Here is a 21,243-nt window from a genome sequence, read left to right on the forward strand (position 1 = left end):
AGCCATGATTTTGAATGCAGACAAAGAGTCCTTTGTCTCAGCCCTGCATGAGGAGAATGAAGTGGAGTAGATTGCTGCAAGTCTCAGGCAGCCACAGAGTGCCATCGGTGTGGCAGAGCAAGGCTGTGCTTCTCCTGCCTGGAGTCCCAAAGAGCCCACCCTTCCTCTGCCGGCTGCCTGTCCTTCCCCCAGCACATGGAGGGAGCACAGGCTGCAGGCTTTGCTCTGTGCCAGGCAGAGAGTGCTCCAGCCCAAGAACACTTGGGCACCAGCTGGACACTGTGAGCTTTCTGACACAGGCTGTGGCTTTAGGAGTAGAAGAACAAAACCTTTCTGTACAAAGCTGTCCATGACACAGAGAAGTTGGGGTGCTAGACCTAATTTTTCTCTTATGATTAAAATTAATGAGGGAAGAATAGGTTGCTGAATGCAGTGCCAGGCTACCAAAATGATATGAGACAAGATTTAAGGGATGGTACTTTAGACCCACCAAGATTTTTAAGAAGAAAAATGCCACTTAAGGCAAAACCACTTTTCAGATGTAAGTCCTTTGGTTGAGATAAGTGTAGTCTCCTGTAGAAAGGGCAGTATTTAGACTGTATTTCCAAAGAAACTTGATAGGTATTTGTACATCCATTTGAGTATCTTCTATCACATTTGAGCTTTTGTGGCCATTTTCACTGAAATTTGCCAGAACGGAGAGTGTATTACTGTAACAAATTTTGAGAAACAGAAAAGGCAGAGGAGAGAGAGTAGCTGCATTCCTTCACTGTAAGCACAAGCACACTATGAGCTCACCTTTATTAGACCTCTGAGAACCCGCATGGGACAGCACTGTGTCAGCCACAGGAAAGGCTTTAATTGGCAGTCACACCTTATTAGACGTCAGAGAACCCAACCAGGAGACACAGAGCTGCTGGAAGCCAGATATCATTAGCTCCACTGCTCACAGAGCCACGCACTGAGAAAAGTCTTCAATGGATACAGCACTGAATGGTGTGGCCCTTCTCTGCAGAGATGAAATTTGCAGTACATGCAGAAACAAAAGAGGGAACAAAGTGCTGTTTGAACATGTCAACATAAAATCCTAGGTAAAATGAATGTGAAAGAGAGAAAAGAGTTGGGACAGACATACCCAAGCATTCACTTCTGAAAACATTTCATTATTTTCTGGCTTTTTCCTAGCCCAGTGCTAATTACAGAAATCCAACTTGTTCTCAACTGTCTGTCTTTGCTAATAAAACAAAAAGTAATTAGTGGACTGCTACACTTGCTCCTTTACAGACGACTGGGAGAGAAATTGCTAATTGATAGTGAGACTCTTCTGTGAGAATTTCTTTTAAAGGAAATCAGAATTTGTTAAACAAATCCAATCTATAAAGTTTTTTTTCATTTAGTAGTAAACCATCAAGTTAGAACAGGTTTTCATTACTGATTCTTACGTATTGTTTTGCCACTTTTTAGGAAAAATTACAATATTCAAATCACATTGTAAAGTTACAGACTAAATTCAACACTAATAATGCCTTTTATTTTGTACAGTTTTGCATTAGTTCTACATTTGGAGCTGCTATGGGGAATTATCTATTAGTTTTCCTTTATTTCTGCTCATTTCACCAGCTAGCAAATGAAGTCTGCATAGATAGGATTGTTATTTCATAAATTTGTAAGAATGAATTAAAGCTCATTCTGTAACAATTGCTATTTGTCATTCTCATAATGAATTCTCATGCAAAGTAGTTTCAACTATCACTGTATGGTAGTAATTATTTACTAACAATTAGGTCTCAATTGAGCGTCAGTTCAAATGCTGTCCTACAGCAGTGACTCCCAACCTCTGCAGGGGATTTTTCTCCTGGGGACAGTGGGGCTGCTCCCCTTTCCTGCCCTGCCTGGCTGTCTACCCTGCTTCTCTGGGTCTGGCGACACAGGGACTTTCAGAATTGAGGGGATGGGAAGAATAATTGCTATGGCAATATGTTTTTCTCCATCTCTCCCAAGGATCCACAATATTCCTTATCCTTTGAAAGCCCAGTATTGCTGCACCTATTTTTAATGTGGATTCACACTATTGATGTGGACTCGTGCTGCTGCTCTCTTGCATGAGCAAGCACAGAGCTGTTCTCCATGTGGATGAAGCACATGGTGTGAATTGACACTGAGTGAGTTTTGTTTAAAGTTTACAAAGTAAATGCAACATGGAGATGACTCTTCACAAGAGGCTTGGTTAATTGTTGATTAACCGAATTATAGGCAAGTTGTTTTACTCAGCTCAGGTTGCTTTCAGACATACAGCTAGCTCTGTTGTAGATTGTGTTCCCTTGAGTACATGTGGAGGTGACTGGAAATTGAATCTGAAACTGTACTCAGCTCCTTGTTGGATATTGAAAATAAATACAAGGCAAGATAAGCACAGTGGAAAATGCTGTTTCTTTATTCCTTTCTGCCATCCCCAATAATGACTTAGGAAAATTCCTGTGGGGTTGTTTTTGTGGGGGGTGGGTTTTTTAATGTTATATGTGTTGTAACTGCAGGGGGCTTGTTTTCCAAAAAGGGAGAACACAAAACATTCGGTATTGCAAAGCTCTGTCACCAGAGAAGTTCTTGGAAACACTGTCAGTCATACAAAGAAAACACATTTAAGAAATTTTCCTTTTTATATCATAGAAGCTTTGTTGATCTTTCAGGCAGAGGCTATACCTGGCAGTGAAAGGAAAAAAGGGGAAGCAAGCAGTGGAAGAGGTTGTGCTCAGGGAAGGCATGGTCCTGGAGCCCACACTGGCACAGGAATGCACTGCGGTACAGCGCAGCTGGGGCTTGGTGCTGGGCTAGCTGCACTTTGGTCACTGATCTTTCTCTTTTCTCAGTGGTAGAAAAATGGGTTTTCTGCCCAGGAAGGAGGGAGCAATAATTTTTTTCCTGTTACAGCACAAGCCCCCTGACACAGCTTGATCTGACTGATGAGGGGTTCTTTTATCCATGCAATTAGAACAAAAGAAACAGGGAAAGCAGTGTTTTTCTAAACTGTCATTTTAGAAGCTGGCAGTACACTTAAGAAAGGGCTTAACTTCCTCCAATATCATCAGTTATGTTGCTGCTTTTCTTGCTGATATTTCTTGTTTGGATGGAGATAGGTAAAACAATCCCTAAGGAAATGTGGAAGTGGGTTTTTATCTCCGACACGAAGGATTCGCAGGGTCAGAACTATTTTGTTCACATGAATCTCACTCTTCAGTGGACACAGCAGCTGCTGCACAAATTCGTACAGGCAAGCTGATAGAGGATGAAAGTAATTTTAGCTGAAATATAATGTGAGAGTACTAGAGGGGAAGACTCACAAGGATGAGGGGTTAATCATTGCAGGACTGAATTGAGGTTCCAAGATAGAAAAATTGCTTTTCTGTTCGATTTTGAGAGGTCTGCAGCGTTCAAAATTCTGGTCACAGGATGATGTTCCTCAGTAGATGGTTCTCATTAGAATTTGTTGAAAATTTCTTTGAGGGAACTGTTTTTCATTGACAAATTTCATTTAATCAGAATAGATCTTAAGTTCCTGCTGTGTCTGGTTCAGTGTCCTGGGATGAGCACTGAAGGTCTACTCTGGATCTGTTAGGCATTAATGAGACTGACTCTTGCCAGTGATGAGGAAATAGTTATTCTTTCACAGGGAAGTTTAAGCATGGAAAACTTTTCCAGTTTAGACTGATAATCAAAATTCTAAAAACGTGTGGAATTAACACATTTAAAGACAAAAATATTATTTGGGTGAATCAAATCTGTTTCAATCTTTTTGCAACATATTTTGGTTTTGACCTTTTCATTCCAATTAACTTGGATTGCAAAACAGACATTTTCAAGTTAAATGTAGCCATTGCATTCCATGTTGTCAAACAGCACATATTGGTAATTCTGAAACTCTTTTCCACATGATTTTCCGAACAGCATTCTTTTCTGAAAAGGGTGCTTTCCTAGCACTGTGCTCATCTCTGACAAATGCACCTTTCCAAAAATGGGATAACAGACCAAGTTAGTTCTAGAGATGATGGTGTTCGTGTTGGCTTGCTCTCAGAAAACAAAAACTTAAAAACACTGCAACTGCTGTGTAATTCTTGATTACTTTTATCATCAAACTACCAGATCTGAGTAACTTAATTGGTACCTGCTATAGAAATTTCTTTGGAGTTGTAGGTTATGGCTTGTGAAAATGAGTCAAACAAATCCACATCTACCTGACACAAGTGGTGATGCTGCCCCAGTAGCTGCAGAACCACTGGGAGAGCTGAATGATTTCATTTTCCAGAACAGTACTTATAAGACAGAGGCAAGACCTTTGGGTGTTAATAAATGAAATATGGTGTGATATTCAGCATGTATTCAGAGATGGTTGTGGAACCTCTATATGTGATTGGACTGTTTACACAGGGGAGTTAGTTCATCTGCTTCCAAAGCTATCATTCATTTTGTAGATCTGCAGTACAACGATACAATTTGCTATACATGGCTGATTATGAAGCTGTTTCCCAGACTCCTCAATGCTTAAGGCATGTGGAATCATATTTGTTTTCTCTAGGAAAGATGATCATGATCAGCACTTTTATCAGTGTGTGTGCCCACCTACTGCATAAAGGTTCACTTTGTAGTTCCAAGAACTGACAGAATACTTTAGTAAGATAAGGAAATACAACCATTCCTCTAGGGGTGGTTGACAGGGAAAAAACCCACAGTTACCTCAGGGAGCCTTCTAAAAATTCTTGATTTATTCTGCATTTCCCCTCTCAAAGACATGGGATAGGAAATTGTATCGTTCAGGGTCCCTTGATAAGTACCAGTTTCCCACTCCCAAACACCCAGTTTAGCTATTTAGATCGAAGATACATTAATTGGCATTGGAGAACTTAAAGGGAGGGAAAATAGGTTTGAGTAGGCTAGGAATTAATGCATTGGATAACATTCCTAAAGGATCCCTTATAGTGCTCTTATCTCCTGCCGTGCTCTCATCTGATAAGTGCCTAATGGATTCTCAGCTTTTTTCTCCTCCTTCATTGTTGGCCACTCACAACTCCCCAGGATTGCTGGAGTGCAGTACATGAACAAGATGTCTTGCAGCCCCAAAAATCAGGTACTTTGAGGTCTCTCTGCCAGGAAGAGTAGCCATCCCTTTGGTGCTGGGGAAGCTTCTCTGTAAGCCTGTCAGGAGGCTGCTGTGGCTTCAGCACACAGAGCTGTGGGGCTCTTCCTGCTGCCCAGCTGCTGCATCCGTATTTCCATACCTGCAGTCCTTGCCTCGATGCTCCCAAAGTGCCAGCTCAGCTCTGCTTGACACCACGTCAGCATTATGTTTTCCTGGTGTAGAGAGGATCCAAGCTGTTGCAGGAAATACAGTGTTTATCCCCTAAGCTTGTCTTGCATGGTTGGAGAAGAAGGTTGGAGACCTTGTTCTCCTTTTAAGTAATTTTGAGCTGCATTATTTACTTACATTAGCCTGTACTTTGGATTAGAATGACGATTTATCTCAAGGTTGTCTGATGAAATATCTTGAGGTATAACAAAATATCTGAAATACTTTACTGGCTTCCTGAGACCCACATGGCATAGGACTAGCCAGTCCTTTTTTTTGTTGTTGTTGTTTTTTTAATATAGATTTCTTAAGCCTTTTGTGAATGGTTGCCTGCTTTTCAGAGCCTGGAGTTATTAGCATCTTGGAGTCTTTCTTGTGTGTGTTATCCCTCAAAGTGCCACTAGTAAGGCCTCTGTTCATTAGGACTTTAAGTCTAGGACTCAGTAAAAAAGATTAGGTGGGCTTTTTCCCCATAATTCAAACAATTCATAGATGCAATATTTCCGTTCCTCAAACTGCTTTGTGAAAGCTGTACTAGACTATGAAACAAATAGTGGTTCATTAGCTCATGTATCTTAGTTCAATTGTAATGTTTTAAAAAGGCTGTCAGCTATCATCCAATTCAGTTTTGCGTCGATCCAGTTTCTGAAGACTTGTTAAGTAACATCCCATCTGCTAACCTCTATCTCTAGAGTCATTTAAGCAGCTAATGTGAGTGAATCAAATCATTCCATCTGTACTATATCAATATTTTGGGAGCTTTTTCTTTTCACAAATTTGTTCTTTAAAACAAAGAGTCTCAAGTCTTTTTTCTCGAGATTGTACACATTGTCTGATAAACCACTTCCCCTAATGTTCTTAATCCTACAACCCTCTAGCAGAACCAATAATTAGATAGAAAGGATCATTTAGTCTAGACATTTCATGTTCTGGTAAGTCGGTATTCAGTGAGACATGAGGAGGAGGAGCCATCGTTGCAGAGGCAGCCTTTCCATAGACGTCGGTGTCCTGAAGGTTGTACGTACAGAAATGCCTCTCAGAGGAGATGGTATTTGTCTGCATGCTCTCACATTGCAGCTCTTACCACATCATTATGAGCACTATGTCAGACAACCTGTGCAGTGTCTGCTGCTTTCTGCTTTGGAGATCTGGGCACAGATCTCCAAATTATTTTACAGGGGCTAGAAAATGCACATTTTCATTTCCATGGGCAAGAGCTATGCTGGTCCTTATAGATTGCGTGGACCAGAAAGATCTCCCTTTAGTCAAGTCAATTTTTGCTAGTTGCTTTTGCGAATAAATCCTTAATTGTGTCTATGCCTCACCCAGATTATCATAATGCTCCTGCCCTCTACAATAAAATTAGTCTTCTTAATGTTGGCAATTCATATAGATACACAGGTGGGCACAAATAAAGTCCTTCCTGAACCATCTTGCATTCATTCACAGCTTCAGGTTTTTTTCACAAGAATCCTAATCAGTAGAGCCTAATCAAGAAAGCAGTAGCCTTCAACTATACATTAAATGTTTCTCCAACAAGAAGGTGAATTTACGTCTTCAATACTTATCAGGAAGAATTTTTAATAGGGAAAAAACTTTTATAGAAAGATGATTAATGCTAAAATTGAAAATATAATATCGTATAAAATAGCAAACCTTTAGTTTACCATTTGAGCATACCAGTAAAAATCTTTCAAAGAGAGTCAACCAAATTAATGGCAAAGCACAATAATTAATGCATTGTAAACCCTCTCACAGGTATCTCAGAGGAATAATAGTTGTTTATCCCTTTGCTGTGGTCAGAATATTAGAAATTGTGAAGTCAAAGGCCAATTTCTTAATCTAATGACATTTTGAGAGCTATTTTATTTACAAAACCTGTACAGTTTAGAACCAAAGCTGAAATTAGTCTCCATCTTCTGGTGAAGCAAGATGGCATTCTGCTAAATGCTAGAATTTCATCATTTGAAGGGGAAAAAAGGCAAAAAGAAAAGCAGCCAGTGAGACCTACAAATATAAAAGCATTTGAGATCTCAGAAGGAGTTTAAATCAATGCACTGCCACAGTTACAGCACAGATGAAAGAGCCTGCTGTCTCAATTGCCAGGAAACTACTTAGAAACTCTCACTTTGATTTCTTTTTTTTTGGTAGTCCGTACATTACCACTAAATGCAATATACGAAGACATCACTGCTTTGATGTTGTACAGCTACAACAAATGGAAACTAATATGGTAGAACAGTAAAGCTGTGTGATTTGCATTTATATATACAAATATATACCCATCAATCTTCTTACTTCTAGACCATGTATCACTGCCACCCATCTGCCTCCTTACTGATACTTCTGTTTTCATAAAAGTGACAATTATTTTACACCCATATCCTGAAGAGAGATACATATATTTCAGAGGGGTGTAAAAATTAAAATTTTCTCCAAGCTATTGACTCCCAGAACAAATTCCTCACTTGCAAAGCCTTCTAAGAGTGCTTTGAAACAATTTCAGATTGGAGCACCACAGGATTTTTGTTCACACGGGTTTTGTCACACCAAGAATACTTACACTCTTCTTGCAAAACAGCACATTATTGAGCAGTCTAGATTCTCTGATCTGCTCCAGTCTTTTGAGGTGATCTAGCAGTGTATGAGATTATACACAATACCTCTTGTTGGATGAAAGTAGTGTGGAGAAAAACTGACACAAGCATGTCTAGATCTGCATCTCCTCTGTGGCCTCTGCTGAAATCCCAGCTATTGATGCAGTAGAAATAATGCAGGTAGGGAGTAGGGCTCATTTTTGGCACTATCTTCCCCATCATCACCTGTCCAGCTGGGATTTTGCCATATAATAATGAGTTTATGTAAAAACTGAAGGTTGCAGGGTAAGAGAGACTGCACAGCCTGAAGAGGACTTCACCGTTTCCTCTTCTAGTGTTACAGAAAAATATTTCTCCTCTACAAGATCTCCCAAAGGGAAGATGCACTGAAGGGGAATTGCTTTACTGGTTGAACTGGCTGGAAATGCCTCAGGCACTCTGTCCAAATTCTGCATGGATGGCACAGGTCTTTCATGCAGTCCCTCAGGGTATGCTAAAGTTTGGACAGGAACCACTTCCATTTTTGTAGAGAGCGAAACAAATAAAACTTAATGTCTGGGTATTTTTCCCATTGCTTCTAGAAACAGAGGCTATGAACAAAACTGAAAGGTCTTACACAGACAGAGCTCTCAATAAACAGTGCAGGGGATTTGCCTCTGTAAACACTTCAGAAATTGGCATCTCTTTATTGTGTAATGATTCTGCTAACAGCAAAGGCATTTACAATGTTTTGTGACTGATGTAGAAGTACTTGTCACCAGCAGTGAACTTTTCTTCAAAATATATGAATTAAACGTTTCAGACTCATGTGAATGTTCAATAAAAATCTTGTAATGCATAAAAATTATTTTGCACAATAATAATCTCCTTACAATTTACTCCAGTTCCTCAAGTAAGAGTTGTAATGTGTCTAGATCCCATGACAAAGTTAAACTCACTTTTTATGTTTATTTAGTAATAGAGCAGACTGGTCATTTCTTATGAAAAACATCAGCAGGGATCTTTGTGTGCCTCTCCCATAATTGCATTTTGCAGAACAGTTTTACTTAGAGCCTTAACCTGCGATTCATTTCACATCCCCGTTCCCCAATGAGATAATTTGGCTGTTTACCAGCAGCAAAGCAGGTATTATGTCTTTTAGTATCTTAGACATGTCTGTATAGATTAAAATTGTAACTTACAGTTGCTTACAGCAGGCTGAGCAGTTTTAGATTTCAGAATACTGAGATGACAATATAATTGACCATACATTGCATGTTGGCCTAGGTGTCTCTTTTGGGATATAAAGGGCAACCATTGGACTCTGGATCTGGGAGAAAAGGAAGGAGATACCACATTAAAAATTAAATTGTAGCAGTTCTACTACTGGGACAGAGCCAGGCAATGCAGTAAAACCGAGCTTGTGCAAACTTATTTCCCTGCATATTAGTGCAATATGAATACTACATGTTACCTTCCTAAACAGGAAAAATGTAGCACCTTTCTCTGCTAGTCCAGCTTCTAGAGACCAACACAAGGAAGACAGCAGGACAGCACTTGTCAGCAGTAGAGCTGACAGCTTTGTTGTGACCTGGACTTCACTCTGTCCCATAGGATGTTCCACAGGGCCAGTCTCTCATCTTCCACAGAAGATACTTTCTACCTAAATGTTTCAGGTGAAAGGCTGGGTCAGTGAACAGCTGAACGTTAATTTACTCATTAAACAGATCCACTTGGATTATTCAGGATTAAGGGATATTAAGCAGGTGCCATCCCTGCTGTGCAAAGTCCCAGCAGTGCTGCTTGCCAGAAGCGGGGCTGACAAACCGCACGAGCAGCGATCCAGGCGCGCTCTGCTTCCTGCACTCGTCCGTGAGCGACTTGTGTTGGCCACGGGATACGGACCACTGCTCTGGCACAACACAGCACCGGGGTGTTCTCACTTGGAAAGTCTCACTGCTGTTCGGGTTTTTGCTTCAGGGTCTGAAGGGAAGCACATTCTGCCGTGCTTGGTGGGTACCAGCCTGATGCTGAGGAGAGGGGCTGGGCAGGCAGGGCTGGCTGCAGTTCCTGCCGCTGCTCCATCCGTGTGCCAGGCAGGGACAGCAGCCCTTACACAGCGCTTCTCACCTTTAGCTCCCCCTCAGGTGGTTTACTAAGACACTAAATGAGAGGTGGTAGCAACCATTTTGGATACAGCGATATCTGGAGTGCAGCAGAGGGGCTCGGGCTCGGCACTGAGCTGTGCAAGGGAAGGCAGTGCCTGTTCCCAGTGAAGCAGCTGGAGCAGAGCAGGGCGTTAATGGGCTGTGGAAGGGCTGGTTCAGTTCTTCTGTGATTTTTCCGGATGCCTGAGTTTGAGTCTCACCTGGTCTATTGCCACTTCTCCTGTGCTGAAGAGAGGACACAGTGTCATTTAAACTGGTGATTCAGAGGCAGCCAGGTATGATGCTAAAAACCTCTCTCTGTGGTGTAGGAATTGTCATGGCTGATGGGTCATGGCGACCTTTTATCCTTTGTTCACCACCTTTTAAAATGCAGCAAAGGTTTCTACATTGACTGATGGAAGATACTATAAACCTAAAATACAAATCTCACCATTTGATTTGTGCAACATAAGCTCAGAATTTTGGAATTTGCCAAATACATGGCAAAACTATTGCAGTTGGTTTTGTATGTGTTAATGTTTGAAGCTCTCTGTTCTAGGAAAGGCCCATAAATGTAAGCACTTGCTTTTAGCCCAGTGAAATTAGTGGAAGGCATGTCTTTTGCTAATTATCCACACCATTGGGCACCACAGTCATAAGGTTTCTACTGAAGAGGAGGATTGTTTGAGGCCACTTCTTTGTTCTAAGCCTTTCCATGTCATGTAGCATTTTTCTTTAGTGCAGACATTTACATTTTTCTTAAAAGTTGCATTTTGCCTTGAGTTCTGGAACTTTCTTGGCTTTCCAGGGAAGACAAATAGTGTATTGCATATAGAATCACAGAGAAGACAAATAGTTAGCTCTTAGTGTGTTATTATCTTCCACGCATTTTTATATTATTGCAGTTCATAACACTGCACCACAAGCTGGAAAACAGTAAAAGCCTCTTTATTTATAAGATTATTACAGGTATCCTCGGGTGTATCTCATGTGTATACATCCTGTCAAAATATTTCAGGATTTTGACAAAAGTGTCTGAACTTGTTTCAAGTGACATGACATGGCTTTTAACTGCTTTTTTTCTTTTTTTTTTTTTTTTTTTACAGTTTAAGTATTTTTAAGAGTAGATAATAAAAGTGTTACCCATGCACAAAAAAAACCCAGAGAATTCCTTGCTGTACAAAAAGCATCAGTGGAGTTTTGCAGTTAAATAACCTGTACGGGAAGTAATTATGATGCTCTCTATAATTGCCATAAAAAAAAAAATACAGACTTGAAGCTTGTGGAAGGTATAACAGACCTAATTAATGCCCACACTGTTTCTCCAGAGAAACAGATTTTTTTTGTAATGTAAATGCACTGCATAGAGAGAGTTATTGTGCTTATTTTATAGGGTTTTTTTCTCTTGTTCAGTGGTAGTGTGAGGTATTTCCCAATGTGATGTGTACCTGTCTTCAGGACTTCAAGCTGTATTGTCATTTCTGAAATGGGGAAAACAATAGTATATTTCCTGGGCTTTTTAAGTGTTGATGTCAATTACGATCTGAAGTGTGTTTCCACAATGAAGGAGTGTGGATGTGTTTGTGCACGTCTGTGTGCACCAATTCATGTTTTAAAGTAGGTGGCTATTCCATTGTTGTGTTCACTATGTTTGCAGGGAGTCAAGGTATTATCAGGAGCATTCCTTTCAGCTTTTACAATAAAAGCTGAATCAGAGGCTGAAAACACTGACACATCTGGAATTTCAGAGCATTTCCAGAGACTGATAATTAATGGCACTCAATCAACCTTGCACCTTGTCACTGATGGCTGATTAGAGTTTAGCTAATGAGAAGGTATTCAGACAACAGTTGGGGATTTTTTTAATTCAGTTGTTAGTGTGGTTGGGGATCTCTGTGGGTCTAAGCCTGAGCTGATATCCCCAACATGCTCTAGAAGAACCCATGTAAATTGTCAGACTGTTTTCTGCTGGTCAGTAGTTTTGTGTGTACATGTTAAGCTCTGCAGGTCAGGGATCACTGCTTTATATGTTTATAAAGCTATATTGCCATTTATGTTTCTAAAGTATCTAAAATAAAGTGGCCTGGCCTCCCTGAGTGGCAGGAGGGGATTGTTCTGTTCTGTGCCTGGCAATGTTCACCACATACCAACAGGTCAGTTTAATGAGTGCTGTTTGCTGAGGCACTTCCATTGGATCCAGATTCATCTCAGGGCTGTCCAGTGGCATGGCAAGAAACAATGGACACAAACTGAAACACAGGAAATTCCATTTAAATATAAGGAAAATGCTGTAAGGGAGATCGAACTCTGAACCATGTTCCCCAGAGATGTGTAGTTGGAGATATTCAAATCCTGACTGGATGCAGTGTTGGGTAAACTCCTCTAGTTGACCCTTCTCTAAGCTGGAGGTTGAATAACAGGATCTCAAGAGATGCTTTCCAATCTCAGCAAGTCTGTGGTTCTCTGATTTGCTAGGCTGGGACCTAACTGGTTATGCCTGTGCTTCCTGAGCAGAGCAGGCTGGGGGGTACCACTGAGTGCCTGCAGGCAAAGCTCTGAGCACAGGTGGTGGTTTGCCAGTGCTGGCGTGTTCAGCAGCAGCTCCCCAGCAGCCACATCTGGGACTGGGCTTCTAGGTCTATCTCTGAACAGCCCTCAGGTCTTGTCCAAGGGCTGCTGCTGGGAAATCTGGGCATAACTGGTGTTATTGAGCCCCCTTTCTTTCCTGAACTGCAGTGCTGACATCATGACAAAGGATTAATCAGACAATAATCCTGAATCCTTGTAGTTCTTTCCCAGTGGGGTTGCAGGAAGGGTCACCTGATCACCAGTAAATCCAAAGAATTTGCTAATTCCATATACTTCTCTGCCACGATGGTGCTGATAACTGACTTGCGTTTCATAGGTATGCAGTGCAATCCAAAATCAAGATTTCACTGTTATTGATGACTACTGCACTGGACTGCGAGCACTTCTTTACCTGAAAAGCATTGAGGAACTTGAAGACTGGAATGGACAGAGTCCTGCAACCATGCGCCATCAGAAAGGAAAACCAGTACCTAGAGTTGCTGATCTGATGGGAAAGGTATGTTGTTTTATTGCCATTCCTGTATAGTAACACTATGTCTTTGCTTTGAATGTAATTCCATAATCATTGTATGCAGTTTCTGCTACTTACCTTGATTAATCACTGCTGCTGTGACAATTAGTCACCAAGTCATTTTTCTTCTGAATATTAACAAATATGTAGGCAGCTTAAGAAGACAAACTTGAAATTACTTGATACAAGCTAACATTTTTACTATAAATATGATCTCTTCACGTGATTCATAACATAATGTCTTTAAAAACTATAGGATGTAAAATTAAAAATGCATTAGAACAAGTCCTTGAACTGCTTGTTTTAATGAAACTCAACTCACTTCAGATTGATCCCAATATTGTGCCAGAAGCTCCTGGGTGTTTTAGCCAGGGTGCAACATTCAGGAGACATGCAAAAACCCTCTTGCACCGGCTCTGACCAGTTGGGACAGACCAGCTGTTGGCTGGAACGTGAGATCAGGTAGGAGTGGTCCTTCAGTCACCATACCTGAGCATCTCATGGTCTTTCATGTGTGCTGATGCCCAAACACTCTGCAAGACAGGGAAGTTCTAAGTGAGGATAGGTGAGACCAGACAATTTAATAAATTCTGCAAGATCATTTAAACCTAGAAAGTCTGTGATGAAATGGGAATGTAAATGATGGTCGGCATGAAATCCTTACCTCTGGACTGTCTTTGCTCTCTGCTCTAGTGGTTCCCTGCTACAAAAGCATTTTTGGAGATTTTTGACAGATGCAATGAGTTGCAGCTGCCCCAGCCCAGCTCACCCTTCCACCAGGGCACCTGCTGATCCATACTGAGAAGCAGGGAGGTGTAACTGGCTTCCTGCTGATGCCCGGCTGCCTCCTGCTCTGAGCAAAATACCTGCACAGCAGGGAGGCCAAGCTTTTGTTTCTGGTTACTAGAGGGGATCACTTTGAAGACTGATTTCAGTTATACATCATGCCTATTGATTATCCTTCCAAAAATCTGATGTACGACTGTTGAAAATGTTGTAAAAAGTAAAGAATTACAAAAGAATAGGATTTGGAGTGTCAAACGCCTCCAAATCTCAGCTTATCGTTGCTGATGACTGGAATTGGATTTAGCAGGAGATTAGAGACTCCTATATTGTTGTTGTTCTCTGTGGAGCTCTGAAAATTATAACATTACCTTCAAGGAGGAAAGACAATCCTATTCCTAAAGCTCTGGATAATACACTGCTTAAAAATAAACCAAGATATAAGCAGTTTCATTTTCATCTACTTATGTTAAGCAGTTAAACCAGGCTCAAAGGGTTATAGCTAAACTTCTTTTCTTTAACACCTGTGGAAACCTACACAGTATTTCCAACTCATGTTACAGATTTGTTGTAATTCTTCTTTCAAGCTGCACTCAGTGTTCTGTCTTTGCATTACCTTTGTATTTTACTAAACAGACAACCATTGTCAAAGACATTTCTCCTGTCCTTTTGAATGAGGAAAAAAAATTTGTAATTTTTAGTCTTTCTTTGCTTGTCACTACATTGATAATTAACTTTAAAAACGTTGCATGAAAATATGCTTTAAGAAAGCATTTAGTAATTCAAAGGAATCTTAACTTGAAACAGGTCACATGAAAAAGAACAGAAACAAAGCCCTGTGTAATCTTGTGTGGCTGGCTCTGTTAGATGTTTAAAAGACAGACAGACTATAATTTATTGTGTATTCGTATTAGCACTGAATTATGCCATTGTAACATTCCTACTAAATAATTGCATTTAAAGTTAAGCAGGCTGCATTGTTGATAAGCTATTGATACATTCTAGGCATAAGCTCAGGATGGCTGTTTGTCCAGGAATGAACATTCAAGGGAAAAGGAAGAAAAATAATACAACTTTGGTAGCTGGAAATACCGTGATAAATGATCCTACTAGGGGCAATCAAATACAAAGACTTGATATCATTAATATTTATAATATCCTAATTAGCAAGACTGTGCCTAAGCAGTGTTATTAGTGTAACTAATTATGTTATCATAAACTAAGTTTGCAGTATTGTAGGAATCAGTATTCTTACTTTCATAAATTATTATCAATATTGGATTTCATGTACTTGTGCCTAGTAAATTTAGTTAAGTACTGTAGTTTCATCTCAATTCAAACACAAATATCTAACTTGCTTGGCAGCAAGTCATTAACATGTTTGTGAGTCTCTTTCTAAAATGAATTCACTAAAAAGCATGTTCTTGCTCTCTGTTTGGAACAGAGGAAAGAACCTATTGATATTTTCTCATTGATAAAATAATGCGTGGGAATGTATATGTTACATATGAATTAAAATGTGGCAGTCAAAATCCTACCTTATCGAAACATAAGGAGCTGCCCAAATTTGTGTTGGTATATACCATGAGATGAAATGCAGTTTCTTCAGTAAGACTCTTAAGAAGCTAAGCAGCAAATACAGATGAACATTTGCATTCAAAAACAACAACAAAAAGTGAATTTCCTGATTTTCATATGTTGTGGGTTTGGTGCAGTAGATTTTAAAATATACAAGGAACCATCCTCCTTTTCGTTACAAGATTACTATTATTTTCAAATAGAATCACAGGGATAGGAAGTTCAGACATTTGAAATTTTAGTAATAAGGAACTAAAGGAGAATTATTTTCACCAGCATCAAGAACCATTTGCTTTCTGATTGTGTACAAATTCATTGAGCCTCTACCAGTTTTAAATAAATTACAGATTTAGGAGCCATTCTGTTCCCAGATAAGTATGTTCATAATGGTATCTGTTTTGATTCACAGTGCAATATTGAATGTTAATGTCTGTATTTTTATGTCATGATGGACTATTCTTTTTATAATTCATTGTCTGTCCTGGTTTCAGCATCAAACAGATGCTGACTGCAGAGTGTTAACCACAGGAGAGTGACACAGTGAAGTTTTGTCATGAAATATTGTAGTATTTGATGACCAGAGTAAACTAAAAGATAAATACCTTCTTCTAAATGGTACTCCTAACCTCAAACTGAAGCTGTCTTGCCATGCAGTCACCAGATAAATGACGAACTGAACAGTTATCACTGTGAGGTGTTACATTTATCACAATAATTTCCTTCCTAAACAGAGAGAATACTGAAAGTACTGTGCTAAATAGTGTAATATAACAAGCAGTTAAATAGCAAACATAAAATGCTTTGGCTGAAAAAGAAATTCATGTTGATTAGTATCTGTTCATCCTTCTGCATTAATGAAACTAATACTTCTGATAATTTATAGCCCTTGAAATATCAGAAGCACCATAGCACTGGAAAATATTTTGGAAACTTGAGTGCTCTTTTTCTGTTTTTCACTGTTGCAGAATGTATTTATTTTTGTATGTAGACCCTACATTTATCATCTTTGAGCCAGCAGTTTTTATTTTCTGATCATCTTTTCAGTAGCTTTTTCCCTTTTGCTAACACAGCAGTTGCTGCTGGAGCCATTGTCCGGAATGTGACCTGTGATACTAGACTGCCTGTAACAGGAGTGAGATTCCCACTTAGGAGTGTCAGTCTCATTGGTTTCCAGTCACTGGGTGATACAGGTTTCCATAGCTCCACCAATTTTACTCATTCTTTCCTGTGGTTGTAACCCTGTCTGTAACAGCTCTGAAGAGAGTCCTAGCACAGATGCTGTGTCAGACTTACAAAGGTGGCCAAAGCCACCCAAAGAGTTCTGGGCTTCCTTTCTCATTGCTTTTCAGATGGTTTATTGAGTTGTGTTTGTTTGCCTTTTTTTTTTTTTTTTTTTTTCTGTAGGGGGACCTGACACTTGAAACCTTGACACAGATGACTGTCATTAATTTCAACTCTGAGTCACCTTTGCATGGAATAAAGGTTGTCAGCCTGTCTCAGGTTTAATCTCAGTGTGCAAATCTTGATGCTGAGATGAGAGAATGGCAAAGTGAGGATGACACCACAGTGCTTCTCACTGACTCCTTCAAGGAAGAACTTGTGTAAAAGCACACTTACCTCAGAATGAATTTAGGACTGAGATCAAGTGCCTGATGCAGTCAGGAGGACAGTTAAGATGTAGTGCACACTCTTACAACCCAAAGTTATTAGGGTGACTGCATAAACCAGAGGAAGGGCACAGTTGGTCTCCTTGCAATACAAAATTAATAGAATTATGTTTTAAAATAATGTTCACGAGTTTCTCAGGAATATATATGACCAGGAGCAATAAAGATAACTCTCCTCTCACTAGGTATCTGAACAAATTCCCCAGAGGTGCAATTTGATCCCGTGTGTCTCACTGTCTCACCTTGTCTGTTTGTTACAGGACTCTTTTATTAGTTGCTCACTGATCTTAATCCAGAGAGCTGAGGTGATTATGTCCCAGAAATGCACTGTGTCAGCTGGTGATCACAGAAGTGGTACAGTGTGTCTCTGTAAAAACTTCCATTAATGTCAGCTATAAAAATCATACTTAATGCAGTGGCTGCTATACATGTCAGGTAGCTAAACCAAAATCTTGCTATGTATTCAGTTGGTAGGTGTGGGTTTATAGGGAAAGAATATATATGGATGTTTCATACTTTGCTTTCAGCACCAGGAGTTCTGAACAAGTGATATTTGTTAAATCATGTCTAAATGATGAAAAATGAAAAGTAACAAAAACTAATAATTTAAGCATCTTGGTTCCAGAAATATACAAAACTCCTAAGGAACTCAGTGGATAGTTCTCAACTGTTAAGGTTGTGCTGTACTAAAAATGTTAAAATTGTATCTGGTAAAAAGACATTTATAGACAGTGGCTTTATTCATCAGGCAGATGAGAGAGAATGATGCTGTACATGCACAGTGTATTACTTCAATAACATTTCATCACCTTAAATTTAGCAACCTTCTGATTTTCTTCTCTGAATGGACTTCCCATTGGAACAGACTTCCCATTTGGACTAAAATACTAATTTCCTACAAGTTATCTGTGGGTACTAAAATTTGAGTCTTCCAAACAGTATAAACCTGCTAAATTCTAACTGTACTGCAGTCAAATCTAAATGGCCTTTTGTATAGCAGAGAAAAAAACCTTACTATACCCACCAGACTTCATACAAAATATTAAATTAACTCTCCTATTAAATAAATAAATTCAGTGGGAACTCAGCCATGCAATAACCACTGCTGCATCACAGAGTTTTGTCTGCCTTCAGATTCTTCAAGACTTCTGACTGCCATCACTGAGCAGAGGTTTTCACCCTTCATTTTTGGAAGTGCTCCTTGTTCTTTAGGAAAACAAATTTGCCCAGTATGGTAAAGAACTGTTACCTTGTTTCCAGGACTGCATAAAAAAAAGCAGAAAAAATTGTATTTGTGGCTGGAAATACAGACTGTTTAACATATGTTGATATAGAGATTGCAATAAGATAATTAACGTTGGGTGAAAAAACCCATTTTCCCATATTGCTATCACAGTCAGAGGGGAAAAAAATTAGCTTTAAGCTGTGGTGGACAGACCCTGGATGGATGCCTGGTACCCACCAAAGTATTCTCTCACTCTCCTCTGCAGCTGGACAGGGAAGAGAAAATACAACCAAAGGTTCACGTGTTGAGATAGGACTTGGAGAGATCACTCAGGAATTATCATCATGGGCAAAACAGACTCAGTTTGGGGATATTAATTGAATTTATTACCAATTAAAATCAATGCAGGATAATGAGAAGTTAAACAAGTCTTTAAAACACCTTTTCCCCCACTCCCCAGCTCCTTTCCAGGCTCTCCTTCCTCCCCTAGTGGCACAGGGAGACAGGGAATGGCGGCTGTGGTCAGTTCTTCACGCGTTGTTTCTCCCACTTCTCAGGGACAGGAGTGCTTCCACTGATCACTGCATCAGTGCACAGTCCCTCCTGTGGAAGACCAGTTCTCCCCAGACTTCTCCAACGTGAGTCATCCCCCGGAGCTACAGTTTTTCATGAACAGCAGTTCCATGGGGTGCAGTCCTTCAAGAATAGGCTGCTCTAGTGTGAGCTCTTCTTTCCACAGGCCTGCAGGCCGGGAGCCTGTTCCGACGTGGGCTTCCTGCAGGTTCACAGCCCTCTCTCAGGCATCCCCCCCACTCCAGTGTGAGGCTCCTCCATGGGCTCCTGGTCAATCTCTGCCTCCCCATGGACCTCCAAGGGCTGCAGGGGCACAGCTGCCTCACCGTGGGCTGTACCAGGGGCTGCAGGGGAATCTCAGCTTTGGCACTTGGAGCACCTCCTCCCCCCTTCACTCGCCTTGGGGTCGGCAGTTGTTCCTCTCACATGTTCTCCCTCCTCTCTTCTCCAAGTGCAATTACCTCTGTGCAATAATTTTTCTGTCCTTCTTAAATATGTTATCACAGAGGCATTACTGTAATTCCTGACTGGCTCACTCACAGCCAGCCACGGGTCCATCACTGGCTGGCCTTGGCTCTGTCAGACATGGAGAACCTTCTAACAGCTCTCACAGAAGCCTCTCCTGTAGCTCCCCCTGCTACCAAACCTGGCCTTACAAACCCAAGGGAGTTGTTTGATCCTCTTTCCCATTAGCTAAAATTTGGACCTGAAATATGGCTTTCAGCCAGACAAAGCCTTTTAAGTATAAGCCAGTATTGATCAAGAAACCTCTTACTTTAGGATATTATGGGAACTTGCATCAGCACACTCAGGGACTCTTGCTGCAAATGCTTGTTGGGTTGCCCAAAAATAAGGCTCTGCCAAAATATGTCTGCACCATTATCTGCAGGTAGATGAGGAAATAAGTCCTTTTCTTCTGCTCCCTGCTTTCAGCTCCTCATCTGATGATGAAAGGCCTCCACAGGCATTGCTTCAGGTGAGAGTCTGGTGGTTCTCTGTGGGGTCTCCCCAGCAGTGTTTTGGGGACAGCCAGCAGAGCAGACTCTGCACCCCGCTGCACAAGTCATATTTACCAGCTTTGCTGCCATTGGTGAACCTCCCAGCCTTTCAAGCTGAGCTCAATTATGAGTCTGACAAATTTGTAGAAAAAAAAGGACCACTTTAAAATCTTTTTTTTCCTAATTGTTCTATTATGGAAGTTTATGTTGTGATTACCTACAGTGCTGTTTCTCACAGAGAGAGCAGGTTACGTAAAATGTATCTTCCCTAACGCTGAAGCCATTTGCAGTAGAAACGTATAAAACAAAAGGAGCTAGGATTATTAAAGTGTATTTAAAATACTTTAATCTTTGGGGGGTTCATATGTACTGTATGTTAAATTTGCTTTCAGCGTGGAGTGTAGATTTTCAGATGCACAGGCAGTAAATGTTGCTATTAAGAAAACCATGTATTTCACGTTAACTCCTTGGCTGTGGCAGTTTTAGTGCATTCACTGCTGGCAATGGACATCAAGCCAGGAAAATCCAACTCCTGATGCAAAAGGATTTAAAAAAAAATTCCACACACTGCCAAAAATACATAATTCTTTTTTTGTACTCTGCAGTTTGTTTTACTTAGGGAAACGGCCTGGTCATACCCTGCAGCATGCATTCATTACAGTGATCTTTGACTGGCAGATGCAGAGTAATAAGATGCATATTTTAGTGCTTATTATAATACCCTGTCCAAAAACAACTTGACAAATTTGTGATTTCGACAGTATCTCATTTTGCTGGCTGCAGTGCTCTGTGATTGCCTGGTCCACGTGGCTTCCAGATTATGCATACCACCAATACTGCTCATTAAAATGGCCACAGTTCACCAGTTTCGGTAGCTTGGAACGAACTTGGAATGAATTATTATACAACAAAGAGGCTGCTGTCATGCAGAACAAAAGACAAGCAAAAGAGAGCTTCGGCTTAATGAGGCTAAGTGAGTGTCTCCCCTGCATCACCAGCTACTTGATGGCCTTTGAGCATGGATTTTTTTTCTCCACAGGCCAAAACCTTTGGTCTATTATTTTGTGTTTATGCACCTTGAGGCTAATATACATTTTAATATGCTGCACATGGAGAAAAAAATCAGCCATTAGATTAGAACATGTGCACTCCCTGTTAAGTTAATGACAGCCGAACATAGAGATAAATTTAGGTTTTCATATTTAATTATAGCACAGTGCAGTACGTTTAGCAAGGATAAATTGCACTATTATTATGC

At 40.3% G+C, this 21,243-nt stretch overlaps 1 protein-coding gene across 2 annotated transcripts in view; it reads left to right on the forward strand.

Annotated features, from left to right (window-relative positions):
• Positions 1–21,243, forward strand: part of DPYD (dihydropyrimidine dehydrogenase) — a 335,322-nt gene that overhangs the window by 276,176 nt on the left and 37,903 nt on the right. For both annotated transcript variants that reach the window (XM_041483444.1, XM_041483445.1), the window contains one exon: positions 12,967–13,146. In XM_041483444.1, the coding sequence (XP_041339378.1) occupies positions 12,967–13,146 (180 nt within the window). The remainder of the gene's footprint in view (positions 1–12,966; positions 13,147–21,243) is intronic.

This window comes from Pyrgilauda ruficollis, unplaced genomic scaffold (genome assembly GCF_017590135.1).
Source record: "Pyrgilauda ruficollis isolate IOZ18807 unplaced genomic scaffold, ASM1759013v1 scaffold6, whole genome shotgun sequence".
Taxonomy (NCBI): domain Eukaryota; kingdom Metazoa; phylum Chordata; class Aves; order Passeriformes; family Passeridae; genus Pyrgilauda; species Pyrgilauda ruficollis.